Genomic DNA, 19,453 nt, shown 5'->3' on the forward strand with positions numbered 1-19,453 from the left:
ATAATAATAAAAAAAAAAAAGACGGTGGAAGAAAGGGGATGGATGGAGGGTTTTTTCGACAAAATTTTCCCTTGCAATTTAGCGTGGCTTTCTCCTCTGGTAAATAAATAAACAATGGTCACCTGATTGGGAGAAGCCACGCTGATTGGCTGTATATTAAGACAATGGTGTCATCGATTAAAAATAGGCAATTGATCCCGAGATAAATAGTTTGTAAACATCAAACAAAATTACAACAATTACCAAAATACAATCATGTCACATCAAAATTATATTAAAACAAATACAGTTTCTTTATCTCCGTCATTTGTACATATAATCCATTGTTTTATTTTATATCAATAGGTTTGCACATGCAAGTTTGACTCGTGTATTTTGAGGGAAAAGAAAAGATGTTTGTGATATTGAACTTAAAGTACTTTTTTGTATTTCCAGTTAATATCAGTTGGTTAAAGTCACTTTTCTGTTTCAATAAAAGTTTAAGCCCATTATTATTTGTAATAATATTGGAAATATTGGATTTAAGAATAAGTTGTTAAAGCTTACCGGATTAAAACAGAAATATATATAATATATAAAGTTACTAAAATGTGATACTTTAATGCAATTTTGAATTGTCAGGCTATGAGATTACATTTAATGTATAAACTATCCTATTCTCTTATGTAGATAAAAAATAAAATTAAAAAGAAACATAATCAATTTCTCAAACAATTAATGAATTAATTATTTATCAGTTATAAGTATCAACAAACATTCTGAGAGTATTGCACTGGAAAGTATAATCTGAATCCCATTGAAAAAAAATGAAAATGCCAGAATTCTAACAGAAATCATTGAAGCGGGACAAAAGCGTCAATGTAGACTGGCATACCAAACTTGGCTCAATATTCGCAAACGTTTAAAAGGAATGTGCGGATAACCCTTAAAATTTAATAACGCCATAATTCCGTCAAACATCATTGAAACAGAAGGAAATGCACATTTGATCTGTAAGTCAATAAGTTACTTTATTATACTTTCATGTTAAATACTAAAATCTGATTGGTTTAGACACATTTAACAATCTGTAATATTACCCTCAGCGTTAGCAACACACTTGACAACGGGTAACATTACGAAAATATCACATGCGTTCAAATCATGCGCGTACGGTTCACCGTAGAATTCTCAAAACGTCGGTTGTGCGTTTGAAAGAAACCGAGTAAACGACGTCAATAAAAGCTTGCGTCCGATGTGGCTTACTTGAAAAAGACAAACGACAGACGAAACATCCTTGCGAGTGCAAACTTTAGGTGATAAAGGACTTTTTGAGTAGCAAACAAATAATAAAGAGGTTGGTAAATCTTTTACGAAGCTTTCCTATTGAGAAAAATAGAAGTGGGGAGTTTGAAAGCTTTCTAAGCGTGAAGTTAACGACGATCTCCGAATTTTTTAATGACATCCGAAATCAATAAGACATTCAGTATAATAAAATAAATAGTGCACGTTTTTGAGGGTAACAGTTGAAATTGACACCCCTCGGAAAACCATTGTCAACCTCCGCTGACGCGTCGGTTGACAATGGTTTTCCTTGGGGTGTCAATTTCAACTGTTACCCTCAAAAAACGTGCACTATTTATATAATCACATACCAAAAAATCAGCTCATTTTCGCAAGCATTTAGGAAAAAAGTGAGGAAAACCAAGTAGGAAAGACTGACAGACAGGCGGAGGGACAGACGGATAAACACACAGAGTCACAGATAGGGAGGAAACCTATAGCCCTCTTCAAGATTCCGGTAGGGGCCCAATAAGCAATATGGAATGCAAAATTAATACATGAATAAGGGCAGTGAATATACAGAATGATAATGTGCATGCATTGATTATTATACAAATATTGCTAGTTTTAAAATACTAAACGAGGGAATTCAGATTTTAACAGATTGTGTAAATGAGATTATGTTGACGATGCTTTCGCAAGGAACTTTAGATTATAATGAGATTTCAAGATTTTTAAAGTACAGCATGTGACAATTCTCAAGTTTTGTGTATTTTATTTATGATCTTGTCTTTGACTCATGAAAATTACAATTGTAAAATATATTTTTGGGAAAAAAATAGAGATTGTAATTTCAAATGAAAGAATTACACATACCATCACATTTAATCCCGGTCCAGTTTGCTTTACATTCACCCAAACAAGCCCCGTCATTACTGCATTTGCCCTGTATACAATTTTCATATTGCAGAATTGACCATAATATCTGCTTTTGCAACCACCATCACATTCTCCTGTATCACGATTGCACCTCTGTGAAATACAATGGTCATTACACCTGCTATTACACTGAAAACCATAAAATCCTTGATTACATTCATCACAGTACCCGTTAATTTTTCTGCAGTGAAGCATTGCACAACTTCTACTACATTTTTTATCGCATTTACTACCAAAATATCCGGTTTCGCAAGCTTCGCAATAACCGGTAAATCTCTGACAAATCCTTGGGTTGCAATTTCCACATTGATTGTTACAATAATCTCCATAATAACCATTTTCGCATCTCTTGGCACAGTGTCCCGTATCTTGAAAACAAGTACGTTCGAAACAGTTCGATGGGCAAGAAGCTTCACATTTGGCTCCATAAAACCCGTTTTTACAAGAATTGCAATGTCCATCATATATTCTGCAAACAGTATCAAAGCAGTTTTCAAGATTACAAGTATTCAAACACTTGTCACCCCAGAATCCTGGTTTACAGCCAAGAATACAGTTACCATGTAAGTCACAGGATCTTCCATTACATTGAGGGCTACATCGGTCATCTATTTGATAAACACATGCCGAATAACAAATGTGCAGTAGAGTATAAAAGTACATGTAAGCTTTAAAGATAACTTATTTTTTAATACAGTAATAAAAGATCGGTTTATGAAAAGAAAGACAAAGTAACTTTTAAAAAGTTAATTAGGAACCTTATTGCCTTCAGATAGAGTCCTTTGAATCCAAACCGATGAAGATAAATTTTATCAAGTACCAGCTAAGTATATTTCACTGTTATATTTCCCTGTTATTTTTTTAACATTGTTGTTTATTTCTTATATTTACACTTGAGAATAAAGTATTACACTTAGATAATCTACCAGCTGTTTCCTTAAAGATGCAGTTTCTTCAAAATTGATTGAAATATTCTGACATATCACTGCCTATCAAGTTCGCTATGGCTCTTTTACTTGATACCCATAATATTGACTATTTGAAACCTAGGCCATTTGTCCTGCATTTTGTAAATGTATGTGAATAACTACAATCCAGTAAAGATTTTGTTTTTGCTCTTAAAGAACTGGGTACGGTAAGCCCAATAATCGGCCCTGTAAAATCGGCAAAAATTAAACGCAGGTTTACATTTTATCTAATGTATCAAGTTACTGTTGAGGTTTCCCTGTGTGAGAAATGGGTAACAATTTTTTCTCAACTCAAGCGTCCTTTCATTTATATAACGTTTAAAACCGATCTCATATTCCGGAATTCCCTTATTTTGGACGTTTTCCTCCTCTTCGAATCTATATTTCGATATGGCCGCATCCGAGTAAGTATGCGAAACTTCACAGCAAGAATAAATATAACCCGATTTCTAATATTAAAAAGAAAAAAAAAATGACCTTACAAAAGTGCGGCCACATCCGTTTTTACAAAAAAAAAATTGAAGTTGAAAATGCTGCATTTTTAGATAGACGTCACTTCTCTCCACAATAAATCTATACCAAAAAAAAAAAAAAAAAAAAAAAAAATAAGTTGTTTAATCCTGTATCGGAAGGTTTTATTATTCTTTTTATTGTCTTTTAAATTCAATTCTGCATTTGAAAAATAATTTAATACAATTTATGCAAATGAAAACTTTATAAACCTTTCTCAGTGAAATTTATTATGGGACATTACATGTAATTAATGACGCAATGCATTGAAAACATGACGTCACAAAGAGCAATCATGTTGAAAATATGTACTTTTCCGTCTTCGCGACTATGATAAATATTCAATCAATATTTACAGCATAAAAGAGTAGTAACGACATAAGTTGGGTTGGTTCGGTGATTAATTTACATTTAATTACATACATGTACCTCCAATTAAAATGCGCGTCTCCTTCATAGTGGACATTGACTTTATTTGACTGTTCAAGAAAAGGTTTTTTTAACCTTTTTATTGAAAATCATCAGCTTTCTTAAGTATGGGATTCATAAATATCAAAAGACAATACATATAGCTAGTGATCGGGGCAGGTAAAGGGGGGAAGGGGGGGGGGTTAGGAGGGAAGGTTGGCGTATTCTAGTAGAAGTCACTATTTGAACATTTTTTTTCAAAACTTGTTATCCTTGTCACTGTATTGTTGCAGATTCTAGAAAGGATTCTTAGTGTTTTATAGAATAATCAGAAAGTGTTTTATATATGACTAAACATTTCTAAATATGCCACTGCCGATCTCCATTTACTTATTGAAGGTCTGCAGTTGGAAATGGAAAAGTTCTCATTTACACTTATTAATTATATTATACATTTATCATGCTGATCGGAATATTGACATCAGTGTTTTCAAGTAAAATCGGGTTTTTTGTTATAATTTACAAGGAATTATAGATAAGGAAAAATTAATTATGTTGACAAACTAAGTTTATAAGGCTTATAAACCTTTACAGTGGTGTACGTTTTCGGCATTTTCTACCAAAATATAAGTGAAACATTATACAATCAACCTTTTTTTATTGTCTATAAATAAAGATTATCTGTTCCCAGTTCTGTAAGAAATACAAACACGATCATTCATTACTTGTGGACAAGACACCCCCCCCCCCTTTCCGCTACATAATCGATGATTTAACTCGATTATTTTTTTTTTTTTTTCAGAAATTATTTTTACATTTTTAAGACATTCCAAGTCTTGAAATGAAAAATGAAAAAAAAAAAAAGATTACTCTATAGATATTTACCTCTACAAAAAACGAATGCACATATTAACTACACTACTAGTATATATTGATAATCTTGAAGTAAGCGAGCATTTCTAAAATGATTTTATCCAGATTATCCATGAAATAATACATTAAGTATGTCATAGGAAATATGTTCAGTATTCCAATGGATATTCATCGGGGCTGGAAAAGGAGGGGGGGGGGGTCCTGCCCAATATCACCTTTGTGAAAATGGTACACATTATCTCTAAATTTTAAAGATTTCAACGTCTGTTCCGGAAAAGAAAAAATTAAGTATTTTATCGTTAATACAAGGACAAATGTGAAGATTTGTGAAGGAAATGCCCCAGAGAGTTAGTGTATCCGAAGGAAGTGATAAAATTATCATTGTTACTGAAATATATCAAATATCTTACCTACGGTTGTGTAACATGTAAACATCAGGAGGAGTTCCAAAGCAAAATCATTATCTATTTTAGCAGTTTTTGTCTTAGTAGATGTATAGTCATGTAATACATGTCAGCAGTTTGTTAGGTATATTTTTAAAGATTTTTTTTTATCAGACACTAACATGAAAAAGAAACATAATCAAGCGATATAATGGCAAGGATAACTCTATAAGAAACACTGTGACGTGTTTTACTTATTGTTCCCACAACTGAAAAGTTACAAAATAATATCAGATTTCGTATAATTTGATAACTGAACTAGAAACAAAATCTCTATGTAGCATATTAAAAGGCACGTGAAAGTTAATTTTGATTCTTTTATGTGTGTTCTGTTATTCTACATTTCGATTATTTGTATTTTGTCTCCATTTAAATAGAAGTGTGTGTGTGAGGGGGGGGGGGGGGTAGGGGGGTGTTACTGATAACCCTAACAAAAATTTACTATAGGTAACTATAGTTTACTATAGTTAACTATAGTTTACTATAGTTAACTATAGTTTACTATAGTTATCTATAGTGAAAACTTTGATACTTTGATTTACTATGAATCTTTACTCTGGAACTTTTCTTGAGATTTCAAAGCTTAAAATCTCTAAAATTCGAAAACAGTAATGTAAAATTTGGAAATAATCTGTGAATACAAATAATATTTCAATTTAATATAAAAAAATGTGCATGTATGAATTAAAGAACAAAAAATCTAACGATCTGAAATCCATAGTAAAAATACTTTGATTTACTATGGTGAAAAACTTTGATACTATAGTTAACTATAGTAAACTATAGATAACTATAGTAAACTATAGTTATGGAATCAAGTTGTACATGTACTTTAATGAGGACCAATAAAAAAAAAAATCACTCGACTGTGGCCGTTGATCGATCTATTACTGATCGATATCAATGCAAGTGTCTTATTTAAGTGGTGTATTAATCTTTTATTTCAATAAACTAGTAGTTTAAAACTTAGTTTTATTGCGAGGAGAGGTCCCAAATGATAATGAGAAATTCTAGAACTATTCCGAAAATGTTGTGTTTTTCCCATTTTGGATTTGTGTTTTCTCGGATAGGGAGATAGGTTTTCGAATTTAGGGTGGACACTTAACAAGGAAAAAACTTGGAATCGCCCCATCAATCAGGACTTCGCAGGTAACATCTTATAACCGGTCTCCCCTTGTGGTTTAAAATTGAAAGTGACTTTGTGTAAGTATATTGGGGATTATTCCTGGTTAGTGCATTTGACATGAACCATGCAGTAAAGCGGATCTACTGGAATGAATAAATAACGATCTATAAAAGAAATCCTAACATCAAAGAAAAATTAACGCAGTTTAACAGACACCTCATAACTCAGAAATAGTGAGTAATTATACATTTATCAATAGAAGATACGATTTTAATAGCGCTTCCATTTGTTTGGATGGAAAAAAGGGGGGGGGGGTGTAATGGCTTTTTCATTGCCAAAGTTCATTGCCAAAGTCCAATTTTGACAATTTGGTATGGGACGTTCCAATTTTCTTTTTAATTGATTCATGCATCTTTAAAATTTTAAATGTAACTTCATAAACAATGCAAAAAATGGTTGAAGAAATCTAGCAAATTGTTACATATTTTTGTTTTATAAATTTGATACGCGCACATATATACATGATACAAATCTTAAAAGAATTAGGTACCTTGTCTCGTCTGTATGGATGAATCAAGCTTCATTACTTGTCTGATAAAATCATTTGTAATAAAATTATATTTTCCTACAAATTATTATACTCCATCCAGCTATCGAATATACATGTACGATGAATTGAAATAAAAGTTCAAAATTGTTTTCTGGAACTAAGGCAGATTAAAGTAAATAGTTTCCGGTTCAGACAATTTACAGATTTCTTTTAACGTAACGTTAAAATCAGTAACGTCGTGATGACATTATCACGTCAAAATTTGTAATTTATAAAGAAAACTCCCAATTTTTCGAGACATCTGACGGAAACACGGTATGTGATAATTTTAAAAAATGAAATGATCTTGAAAGGACACATCGCAGGCATGTTTGTATAAAACTGAAATCAAATTGGGAAACAGGGCCGCCTTGTTATACGTAACGTACCCAATTCTTTTGTGTAAACGAAGGTATTTAATTGATGCCTTCCGTTTAATGATAAAAGTAAACGTAATTTAAAACTGGTTAACCTAGTTTGTACAAGCGTAGTTATGGAAATCCAAATTGCGATTGAAATTCAAATTTTTGTCAGGTGTTATTAGTTACATAGTTTTTTAGTGACAGGGTACGGGATGATACCTGGTTAGTAAATTTCATACCTGGCGAGGCGAAGCTTCGATAACAGGATCGCAACATTTTTCATGTAGCTTAATATTTCTAGAGTTTATGTGTAAAAGCTTACTATAATCCTTGCACTAGAACGATTTATCAAGATACTTACAGTGCCCTCAAATGTACATGCAGGGAAATATAGGACAGAATCAGTTAATTAGGAAATGCACGGAAAATATTTGGGTAAAATATTAAAAAACATTGCGTCTTAAGTTAATGGCGTCTTAAATATCTGCAAATAATATCTAATTAAAAAATATATTTTTTATTGTGAAAACATTTCTTGATCTGCTTCTCACTGCATACAAACTACGTCATGTTTTACAAAATGACGTCACATCGACAGGTTCATAGCGATCAGTGACTTGTTTATAAATGTGGGATATCACTCAAACTCAATAAAATGGTGCAAATGATGTCGCTGGGGGATAAGCGTAAAAAAAAAAATACTGAAATGTCAAAGAAAATACTTTTTGAATGAATACATGAATATGTTACCTTTAAGGCAAAAATACAAAAATGGAGTGAACAAATCATATTGAGATATTTTATTTGGCATATTGTGATTTTTTGAAACGTACGTTACTGTCGCCAACATTGAATAATTCCACTTAAATGGCAACTTTCTGTACAAATAACAGTTCAATGTTAAATTAGATAGCATATGTCTTCAAAACATTTATTTGTAAAATGCTTTTGATAAATAATTGAGCATAGTCACAAACCGTGATTTGATATCTCCGTATCGCCAGAAACAGAATAAAAACGGAATGTGACATTAAATATAGTATGAGTAACCGGTATTGTATGCCTGTAAGATTGAAATACTTCTTGAAAATTAAAAATAAATGGTACAAAGCTTTGTATATGTTACCAATACTTTGAAATTACATTCTATCTTCCTATTTCACATGCGTATGGATAGGCATGAAACATTTGTTGTATTAGTTTAATAGATGAAATGAAAGATATCATGGCTAAGCATGTGATACTTTTTCTTCTATCCAAGAACTGTATTCCATGCTCCAAACATGATTTAACAATGTCTTATTGTTAGCTTACTATATAAGAGAAAATGATTAAATGAAACAACCGTTACCGAAACATTCGTTACCAAACCTCTTAAAAAAGAGAGATTTATGAGTTCAAAATCTTTTGCACATATACGTGGTCAAATATGTTGCGCCAGTATTCAAATTTTGACATCCGGAGTACGGTACTGCCTTTTTACGATTTTATTCTTAAGTCTAGACAGTGTTGGTGAGTTTGTTTTCTAGAATGCAATAACAATGAATCAAATGGAATGAATTAGTATGTAACTGTAAATAAATATATATAACGACCGACAACAACTACGTATTAACCAGTTTCAATCTACACCTGAATGTCCTATATTAGTCTTGAAAGGTGTTGAAACATTCGTTACCGAAGGTAACGAATGTTACGAAATTTTTAACAAATCATATATGAATATTGCAACAATATTTACAGAATTTCTTTCATGATTAATTGTTCGAATGTAAACTCTATTGATTGATTTGTATCATTTTAAGCTTAAGTTGCATATATTTTATTATAAACTGATTCTTGAGACGCATTATTGAACAAAAACATTAATTCTGAAGAAAAACATTAATTGAAATTATTTTGAAAGACAGCTTTAGTTTTAATCATATGATATTGATTAAACAAATGCTTGAGTTTCTATTCTGAATCTACATCAGGTTTTCTGTTTCTCTCTTATAATTTTGATACTGTTAAACTAGCATTTTATGTTAAATAACGTACGTTTCAGCATTTATTTTAGTTGAACTATGGCATTGACCCATGCAGAAATACGAAGGAAGTTTCCATTGACGGTTAAATGATTTCAAGCTAAAAGTCATCAGAAAAATTGTTATTTACATTATTTTAGGTTCTGTTGACTCGTCTATCCAGACAATTTTATATATACCTCTTATCCATTTGTACATATAGTACAGTTCAAGGAAAATATGACACGATGATATATATGATGCAGTTCAAATTATGGTTTTTTTTTACATTTTCAATACCATGGCACAAATAGGGCAGAGATTACATCTCATGAATTGGTCCATTTTGTTAGAATTAATCTTAAAAACAGTAAATATTACTTTCATGAAACATTCGTTACATAAGAACGTTGTTGCATTTAAAGTATAAATAGGAACATGATCACAATTCATGAACAACATTTTATTTAGCATTTCTATAAATGGATCCTCTATTTATTTAGAACCGCCATTTGCGCTGGGCAGTTTTGATTTTTCTTGTGGCATATTTTAAATATAAAATTTTAGAGATATGTCAAATTCATTTGAAGAAAAAAAAATATAATACAACGATTTGACTGCATCAATTTATAAAATACACTTTTTTTTTCATTTGACCTTTTTTGTCTTATCACGAAAGTAAATAGATTTATTTGCTTTTGACATTGAGGATTTATTTAAATCTATATTAATTCATCCTAAAATCTTAAAGGAAAACTATTATGTGATATGTATGTTTCTCAGCAAAACATTATCAACAAGACACCTTTATATCAAATTGACGTAATTGCACCAATTTATTGAGTTTGGGTGATATAACTAAAGACGAAACAGCATTTTATTGTAAGTTTTAATGTAAAATAATTCTCTCGCATGAATTAGAATCGCAAATCATTTCATCTTGTGGTATTTTAAACTATTTGTAGATTTGTGTGATGTCATACTTTAACATTTCCAGTAAATTCATTTTTGTAGCCTTAACTGTGCTTCGTAGACGAGTCAGATTCCCATGCCCGATTTGCAGATATGCATGTGCGTACAATGTACATGTAAAATTTATTGGGATTATCTCAGTTGCATGGATTTACCAAGCATTTAAACGTGCACTATGTTATTTTTCCAAATTCTTAACATTGTCAAGCTATACACAAGACCTTTTTCTGCCACATAATATCTAACATGGGAATAGTGACTTCTACTCTGTAATTTGTACATTGATTGTTAGCATGTTTTGTGTCAATATTATCAATGAACTGTATAGTTACCATGGTATGCTTTGGTTTCGAAGTGCTTGTAGTAAAATTAAATAAAAGCGGGAATTCACTTTAAATTAATGTTTATTACAATTTTTACCCACTTTTTGAATAATTTACTGTATATGGGTTCATAATTACATTAATATATTTTATTTCCTGTGAAAATGTTTGATTCCTATAGAAACAGTACATGTACAACTCAATTATGAAGTTGAACTGAAGCAAAAAATAAATAAATGAATAAAATATCATAGCATGATTCCAACACTTGCTAAATAAACGTCTGTTTAAGGACAGATGATGCAAACAAAAAAAATGTTGCCTGGATTGGTATACATTTTTGGACTTATTTTGATTGTATAGGATGCAAATAATAAATTTCTAAAATATTAAAAATTTGTAAACTTTCTATGATGTTCAAAATTCTACCTTTCTGCAACCCTCCTTATTAATGTATTACAGTTTATTTTCACTTAAAATTCACATTATTATGAAACTTTGAATAAAAAAATAGAATCTATGCAGTCAACCTTATTCTATTCTCTTATACAAACATGGCTAAAGTTGTTATTTTTAATTTTTTTGAAAAACGTTTGTTTGTATCAACTGTCCTTAAGCAGCTCCTCTCTGACAACTAGACCACGCAGTCGTATTTGAATAGCAAACACTTCTTGGTACATGTATTTACCAAGCGTATTTGGATTTTTTTAAGACCATTGTGAAAATTTAAGCAAGTAATTTTAATTTTGCTTATGTAGAGTGGGTCTTTGTACCACCTTTTTGAAGGTGTAAAAAGAAACATATTTCCATTGTTTTTCAATATTTGTTCTTCAAAAAAAAAAAAAAAAAAAAAAAAAAAAATAATAATAATAATAATAATAGAGCTATGATCAACTCTACTAAAAGATGTATTTATAGCATCCAAGTTATTATTATTATTATTATTATTATTTTGAGAAATTAAAAGCGTGTTCCCGTTTTGCTGTGTTCATCATAATCAAAACAAAAATTGCTTCAGTTTATTACTTTAAATAACTCTACAATTTTCGGGGGGGGGGGGGGGGGGGGGGGGGGAGTAGTCCATCTCAAAACCGGCGCATAAATATTACCTTAATTTAACACAAAGTGGAATGTTCTAAAAATAAATTTATTGACGTTTCATTCGTTGTTATATAGGAAGATGACTCGGCTTATCTCCTCGGTTTCTTTAGCATTTTTATTTTCAATTTCTTGTTTATCGCAAAAAGTGGAAGATTAAACTTAAAACAATATTTGAGTTATCGTAAGAAAAATCTTGTGTTTGAAACCATTTCTTTTATTCGTCCTTTTTTTATTTTACGGTATCTGATATTTCCGATGATTTTTTTTTCCCGATTCCCGATTATATCTTTAATTCCTTATCCTAGGAAATAATCTAAAATGACATTTGTGACTGCAAATTATATTCAGGAAAGTACTCAAGCAGACTAATCAGACAATTCTGCCAGGGAAAAAAGTTTTTGCAAGGATTAATTTTGATAATATGAAATTTAGATATACAATACAGTAACAGTTACTGTCGTTGTGAATAAAGTCTTGAACATTTTTTGGCTTGATTGCTATTAAGTCCATGTTAACTCATTCATTTAACCTCAATTACATCAATTTTGAAAGTGAATTGCATGTTTACAGAAATTACTTTTGTGTTATGAGTGCTATTTAATCGGTGTTCACTTTGATAGATTGATCGATTGATTTATTAAAATAAACACAATACATCTGCATTTTATTATGTGTACCAAAATTAATTTACCACACCCAGGATTACAGTGTTGACAATCTCCACATGGTATACAGTTTGACCATGGCTGGGCATCACAGCCTATAAAGAAAAGCCTAGATTTTATTTGAAAAGAGATTCTCAATATAAATTTACTCTCATTGATCGGTCTGTAATATGTGAAACACTTTTATATAGTTTGATTGTCAGATAGATGAAATTGAATTTACAAGTTAACTTATCAGTCAAAAAATCTTTTCCTCTAGGTCTATGGATGCTGATTTGCAGTTTAACAAAGAACATACTTTATAAAAACTGTCTTAAGGCATTAAAACTAAATTTCCGGTTCATACTCATAAAGTACTTTTGCAAAAAAGGAATAAACGAACAATCTATGCAATATGAGTCTACTTTTTTAAAATATAATTTGGATGGACTTTTCTCCAATAATCTCACAATTGCATAGGGTCACACTTTCAAGCTGCAGATAGAAACTTACTCGGTTTGCTTTTTGCCTCTTAATGACTTAAATGAACCAAAGTACGCTGTGACATTTTTCCAGGAAAATTTGCGACTGCGTACATAGCATAAGTTAATCCCATATGGAGAAATGTACGTCTAAAATAATCATCTATAAGTAATATATGTTGGAGTGTTTTACTTTCAAGTCAAAATCAATTCTTTTTTGGATGCGAAAATTATGGAACTTTAATTAACACTTTTATTTAAAAATTTTGATAAGGATTTAGTTTACATGGATTTCATGATGAATAAAGTCAATAATAAAGAAATCTGAAACTTTTAAGAGAGTTAAATTCACATATTGATCGTTGTAATAGAAATATACGCACAACATTTATAAGGCGATAATTTATATTCACATAAGATATGTCCTTTTGCATCCGATTTTGCATAAAAACTGGGAAACTCACCATAAACTTTGATTTCACACACTTCCAGAATAGCACCCCTAATTTCATCTTCAGGGGCATCATACTCCGTTTCAATCCTGACAAACCTTGCAAATTTATTACAGGTGATATACTGTATACTTTGAGGCACAGCTGGGAACGACGTATTATCTGTGTAACAACGGATCCTGTCAAAAGCCTCAGAAATATTGAAAACATCTAAATGGAATTGCCGAAATCTGTAGGGTTTCCATATTTCTGAAAAAGGCACTTTGCTTTTAATAATTTTTGTAGCATTACAGAAATTTCCAAAGGTAGACAATTTAAAGTTAAAGGTTTAAAACATTTACAGAACGTTTTGCATTAAAAAAAGAAAATTAAAAAGAACTGTTTATGTTGAGATCTTTTATTCTTTCTAAAGCATAAGATAACGAAGTACAAAGAAAAAAAGTCAACTCTGTGACCAATTTTTTTTTCAAATACAATAAATGGAAAAGGTTCTTTAAGAAATTTTTATATATAAGCTAAGCTTAATAACGCAAACAAAAACTAGATTTAAAAAATGAATTACAAGATTAAACAAAAACAGAATTTCAAAATAAATATTGAAATTACAAAATTAAAAACCAAATTTATATAAAAAAGGATATTACATGTATTTCAAACAAAGTGGCTCCCATCAGCCACGTACCTAAAATCATTTGACTTGATTCTAGTTTATTGCTTCGTGTGGTTCGATGTTCGTGAGTTTCATAGTTTATTAATTACCTGTAAATTAAGTTTATTCGTAGAATATATCATTGCAATATTTTTATTTCCATGATGTATGTGTAACGTTTTTTTTTAAAAATCATTTCCATCCTTTTTTCGTCCAGAATTGTATTTTTGCAAAAAACAATGGGAATCTCTTCTTTTAGTATCATTTTTCATATTATATATATATATATATATATATATATATATATATATATATATATATATATATATATATATATATATATATATATATATATATATATATATATATATATATATATACCCTAAAACCTTGAAAATAAGCCGCGGCTTATTTTAAGTTTTGGTAAGAAAATGGGGGCTTATTTTCAAAACCGTCTTATTTTCAAATCGCTGCTTATTATCAAAACCAAAAACCGGTAAGCGACGAGATATATATATATATATATATATTCCTTCGTATTTCTTAGCATTTCTTAATTCAAAGCTTAATTAGTTTCATAATTATTTTTATGTTTAAAAGAGGAATCTCCTTAATAAAACAAGATACCTTCAGTCCTGTAGTAGATTATGATGTCTTTCAAATGATATATGTTGCCCAAATCCACTTGAACCCATGCTCGAGAGTGACCATCGGCTGTATGTGCACAATTTCTAAAATTCTGATGCATATTTCCGTCTATGACTTTATCTGCAGTCAAGACCCCATGGTTAGAGCTTTGTCTTGCTGTACACAATGCACGGGAACTTCTGCATAGTTCCTCTAATAAAAAATAGGCATTTGTTAATATCTTATCTTCATTTTGTGTTTAATTGCTAAAACTAAAGAAATGTTAGAAAAATTCAAATAAGACCTTAAAAATTTGATGCTACTTTTCCTGTTTTGTTCTCTCTTTCAATTTGAAAAGATTGATTTTAAAATCCATCACGCGAAATGTAATATTTTAAAGAAAGGTTGATATAAGATATATATAAGATCCCCAATTAATTTTCATTGGACTTAATTTTTTTTAATCCTAATTTATCAATTATATCCTATCACAAAGCATTAATTACCATATATACTCGCCTATAAGTCGGTTGTATTTTTAAGGGTATATTGGAGGGATTTATCATTGATCTGCTTATTAGTCTGTAAAACTTTTTGCCAGAATCGGTTAACAATTTTAAATCAATAAATCAATATACTAAAGTTTTAGCTTTTGTTTAAACTGGTTTCAATTAATATTTTGAGGAATGACGCTGATATTTAATTTTATATTATTAAACAAATAAGTTATGCACACTTTAGATAAATAAAATTGTTAAAATATGTAAATACTTGTACTTTGTGAATAATCTAAGAATACCTGATTAATTACATTTATCCAGACTTTGTTCAACGAGAATTGTCGGAAATGTTTAATATGAAATACTACATCCAGCCGTCCAGAAAAATACCAATCTTTTTATGACTCGCCTATAAGTCGGACATAGAGTTTTTGACCACAATTTAACTCTCAAAAAAATGGTTAAATAAACCTTCGTATTTGTGAGTGGGTTCAGAAATGTGCTGTTTGAAGGTATTAATATGAAAAGCAGATGAATTGGCTTTCCATTGTCGAAATTGATATCTCAAATAATGATGATTTCTCTATGCTAACGATGAGAATTCAAGCAGGTAAGAAATGGCCTTGTTTAACAGAATTTGAGTTGTGCCTTATAAAGCATAGCATACATGTATAATGACAATAAGAACTTCTCCATTTTTATGTAGCTATAAAACTATTGTTTCTATGATATCAGAGAGTTCCAGTATATATAGTCTTTTTGGATGAAAGAAACTACATCCCATGTCTAGAGTTTAAAGTGAAAGATTTATAATTGTGCAAAATGATATTGTAGGTATATGTTTCAGTAAGGCCAAGTTTATCAGCTTGTTGAAGGGTTTTGTCATAAAACAAGCCGTGTTGCTGTGGCAAATATTAGTTTACATTGAAATGTGCAAAGATGATATTTTGTGACACTGTTGAAGACTGATAGATGAAGGGTAAGGATGTCCATAAAAGGAGGCATGTATTTTTCAATCTAAGCATTTCTGTCAGCAGTTATATAGTTGCAAATGTAATCCACATAATGATTTTGCTCTGCTCAATGCCAAATTGTCCTGCAGTATAACTTGCACCAGTGACGAGACACAAACATTTTCCAGTGTCTGGCCTTGTACAATTCAGGGTGTTTCATAATAGATGTCACACATCTAAATGGGCATAATCTGAATATCAAGCATGATACCAAAAATACCAAAATGCCATAGACAAGCATATTGATCTGAAATTATGATATTGCAAAAATATTGGGAAAATTATAATACCATGAAGTACACTGATGATGTAATCAGTGATGTCATAATTTCAGCTGTTCTCAAAATGGAGTACAACTAGCAACAAAAAATTGAATTTGTAAACTTTTATTATAAGCACGATATCCTAAATGTTGTACAGGGTGTGGTGAAGAAAAATATCCAGACCAGAAAGCCCTCTTCAAGTTTTCATTTATTAAGGTTAATTAAGAAGTTTGAATAAAACATAATGCAAAGATGAGAGACAGTTAAATCCTGCCTCCCCAAAAAAAAAAACATAATGCAAAGATGAGAGACAGTTAAATCCTGCCTCCCCTCCCCCCCCCCCCCTTCCCATTGAGAACATTGTCAAATTGAAGTCAATCATTGAGAAAACCTTAAGAAAGTCAGTTAGATCTGAGTTTAGGGAAATGGATTGGGACTATGTAAGTGTATTAGGTGTATTTAGAAATTTTCGATTTGAATTGAGTGTGTCTGCATACAAGATTTCAGCATTGCAGCATTTAAAGCCAACAACTGACATTCAGAGTTGGTTAAGTTTGCAAAATTGATTGAAAGGAAGAGCGAGACGAGTGGACGTCCGCACACACCAGTGGTTCTGAAATGACACATTTATTTAAATGCGTCTTTAAATAAAAAAATAAATATGCACTTTTGGGGTTCTAAAAAGCTAGATATAAACAGGAAATCTGTCAAGTATCATGTGAAACGTACGAAGCAGTGGTAAGAAATTTCTGAACAAGAGTCTCTTAAGATATTTTGGACAAAGGTAAGGAAAACACGTGCAGTATAACATGTTAGGAAATCGTTGCCATAGAAACTGAAATGGAGAATGTTGGATACATCTGACTTAAAATAATAATTTTGAATATCTGCTGATTAAAATGATATTTAAAATGTATATGTAGCTTTTGTTGTAATTTTTCTTTCTGCCTTTAGATGTGTGACATATATTGTGAAACACCCTGTACTTTATGAATAGCTGCACTCCAAGCTAGTGTTAGTGGATATTGAGTTCTTGTAACTGTTATTGTCTTCTAACTTCTAATTGAAAATTAACATATTAATTGTACACTACATTTCTCAGAGGTTGAAGAAGGTAGACAGGATTTAACAGTTTTACCTACTTTACTGTTCTGAAATGTAACATGGATAATTCAGTCAAAAGTGCTGTGATGATTGGTGCATATTTTGCAGACTGTTCCGTTTGCACCATTTCTTTTTAACAATAACATACATCGATATTCTTTACAAAAAAACACGAGCACCAACAGCTTATTTCATTTTTGTGTGGAGTCCACCTGTTAGATAATGGTTATCTGATACTGTGATTCTGTTCTTCGATTTAACATTATATTTATCTTTTGCTACAGTTTCAATCCACGACTTCTGCAATTGTTGTATCTTTATCATTATAATCATTGACCTGATTATTTGTGGGGAAAACATAAATACAGTTCTATCAGTTTGTTTGACACAAAATCTCAGAAAATGATTGACATGACTGGAACCGACTTTTGAAATTTCTTTCTTTAATGTTGAATTTTGCAACGTAGTTCATTTTTTTTTCTCATTAAATAAAAGAAGGTAGTCCATAAAGTTTTTTTTATCTGCTTATCCTTGACAGAATTGATTGATTGTATGTTGTTTTACGTCCAATTCGAGAATTTTTCACTCATACAGAGAAGTCACCATATATCTGTGAAGGGCTTCAAATTATGACCATCACTCGGCACTCAGGGCAATTGAACAGTGAGTGATCTTTATCGTGCAAACGCCTTACGTGACACGGGGCCTCAGTTTTTAAGATCTCGTCAGAAGGACCTTTCACTTCAAAGTGCCAAACGCATGGCGAAGGAACAGTTGCTACCTATTTTTTATCGACTTAGGTCAGTCGATAAATACTCTATGCCCCCCCCCCCCAGTTTGTGGAGGAATTCCCCCACTCTGACAAGATGTAGGCAATTTACAATACAAAAGTATGCATCGCTTTTACACAAAAGATAATGACAGTTAACCCCCAATGATTTACAATGAAAATTGATTCCACGATAAAATATCCATTGTAAATCTTTTTAATATTAACTGTCCAAATCATGGTTTGCTTAACAAATTAAAACAGTTCCACACAAATTCTGGTTCCTCCATTATATCTGTTACAGGCGGTATTTGCGAACACGCCAGCATGAGTCCTTCATGGACTCCTGAACATAAGACACTGTCTGACATCTGGGCCAGAAGGACACTGAACATTAACTTAAAAATAATGGCAACAGATATGAGTCACATGGTTGGCCCCGCTCAAAGAGCAAGGGGCATGGACGCTCTACTTAGTCTATTAGAACCCTTTTGCCTGCCCTGCACTGTGACATTTCGTATTCTTGCACCTCTTTTGCCTCTGGCCTCCAGAAGCCTGGGATCTGATCATCCATCCTTGTGCAAGATGCTTTATTGTTACCACCGGACTTCATTCGCTTTTTAGTGTTCCTGGGGGGCAACTGCTTGCACAGAACTTTTGTTTGCTTTATGAAAAGCGCGAGTGGTTCTGCAACCCCCTACTCTGAATTCAGCAGCTCCACATGGCAATTTAATCCCATCATCCTGTATTAGATCAATGCCCAAAAGCATATCAACTTGCAGGGGTGCAACATATACTGGGTGCTTGAGCTGATTGCTGCCTATTTCAATGGGTAAAGAACCCAGAACGCCTACCACCATCTTTTCCCCGTCCCCAGCCAGGTCAACCTCTATCCTTGCAGAACTTTCTGCTCCTGCCGCACTTGTTCTAGTACTCTAGCCCCTAGAGCATGTTGCGCGGTCTTTAAAACACGGTCACTCCACTGCTCTTAACTCTCCTCGGTCTGCTTAGTCATGGAGTTGAACTCAACCTGTGAGACAACTTTCAGTGTACCCTTCCCAAATCGA

The 19,453-nt window shown here is 31.6% G+C and overlaps 1 protein-coding gene across 1 annotated transcript in view; it reads right to left on the minus strand.

Annotated features, from left to right (window-relative positions):
• The window catches only part of LOC133193113 (receptor-type tyrosine-protein phosphatase alpha-like), a 33,946-nt gene extending 14,700 nt beyond the window's left edge, over window positions 1–19,246 (minus strand). Inside the window, exons 1-5 of the mRNA XM_061329087.1 lie at window positions 19,088–19,246; window positions 18,639–18,784; window positions 13,474–13,640; window positions 2,436–2,671; window positions 2,140–2,331 (exon numbers count right to left, since the gene is read on the minus strand). Of these exons, the coding sequence (XP_061185071.1) occupies window positions 2,140–2,331; window positions 2,436–2,671; window positions 13,474–13,640; window positions 18,639–18,784; window positions 19,088–19,246 (900 nt within the window). The remainder of the gene's footprint in view (window positions 1–2,139; window positions 2,332–2,435; window positions 2,672–13,473; window positions 13,641–18,638; window positions 18,785–19,087) is intronic.
• Window positions 19,247–19,453: the final 207 nt, after the last annotated feature.

This window comes from Saccostrea echinata, unplaced genomic scaffold (assembly GCF_033153115.1).
Source record: "Saccostrea echinata isolate AGI-Se365-2 ecotype Australia unplaced genomic scaffold, CSIRO_AGI_Sech_v1 ptg000027l, whole genome shotgun sequence".
Classification (NCBI taxonomy): domain Eukaryota; kingdom Metazoa; phylum Mollusca; class Bivalvia; order Ostreida; family Ostreidae; genus Saccostrea; species Saccostrea echinata.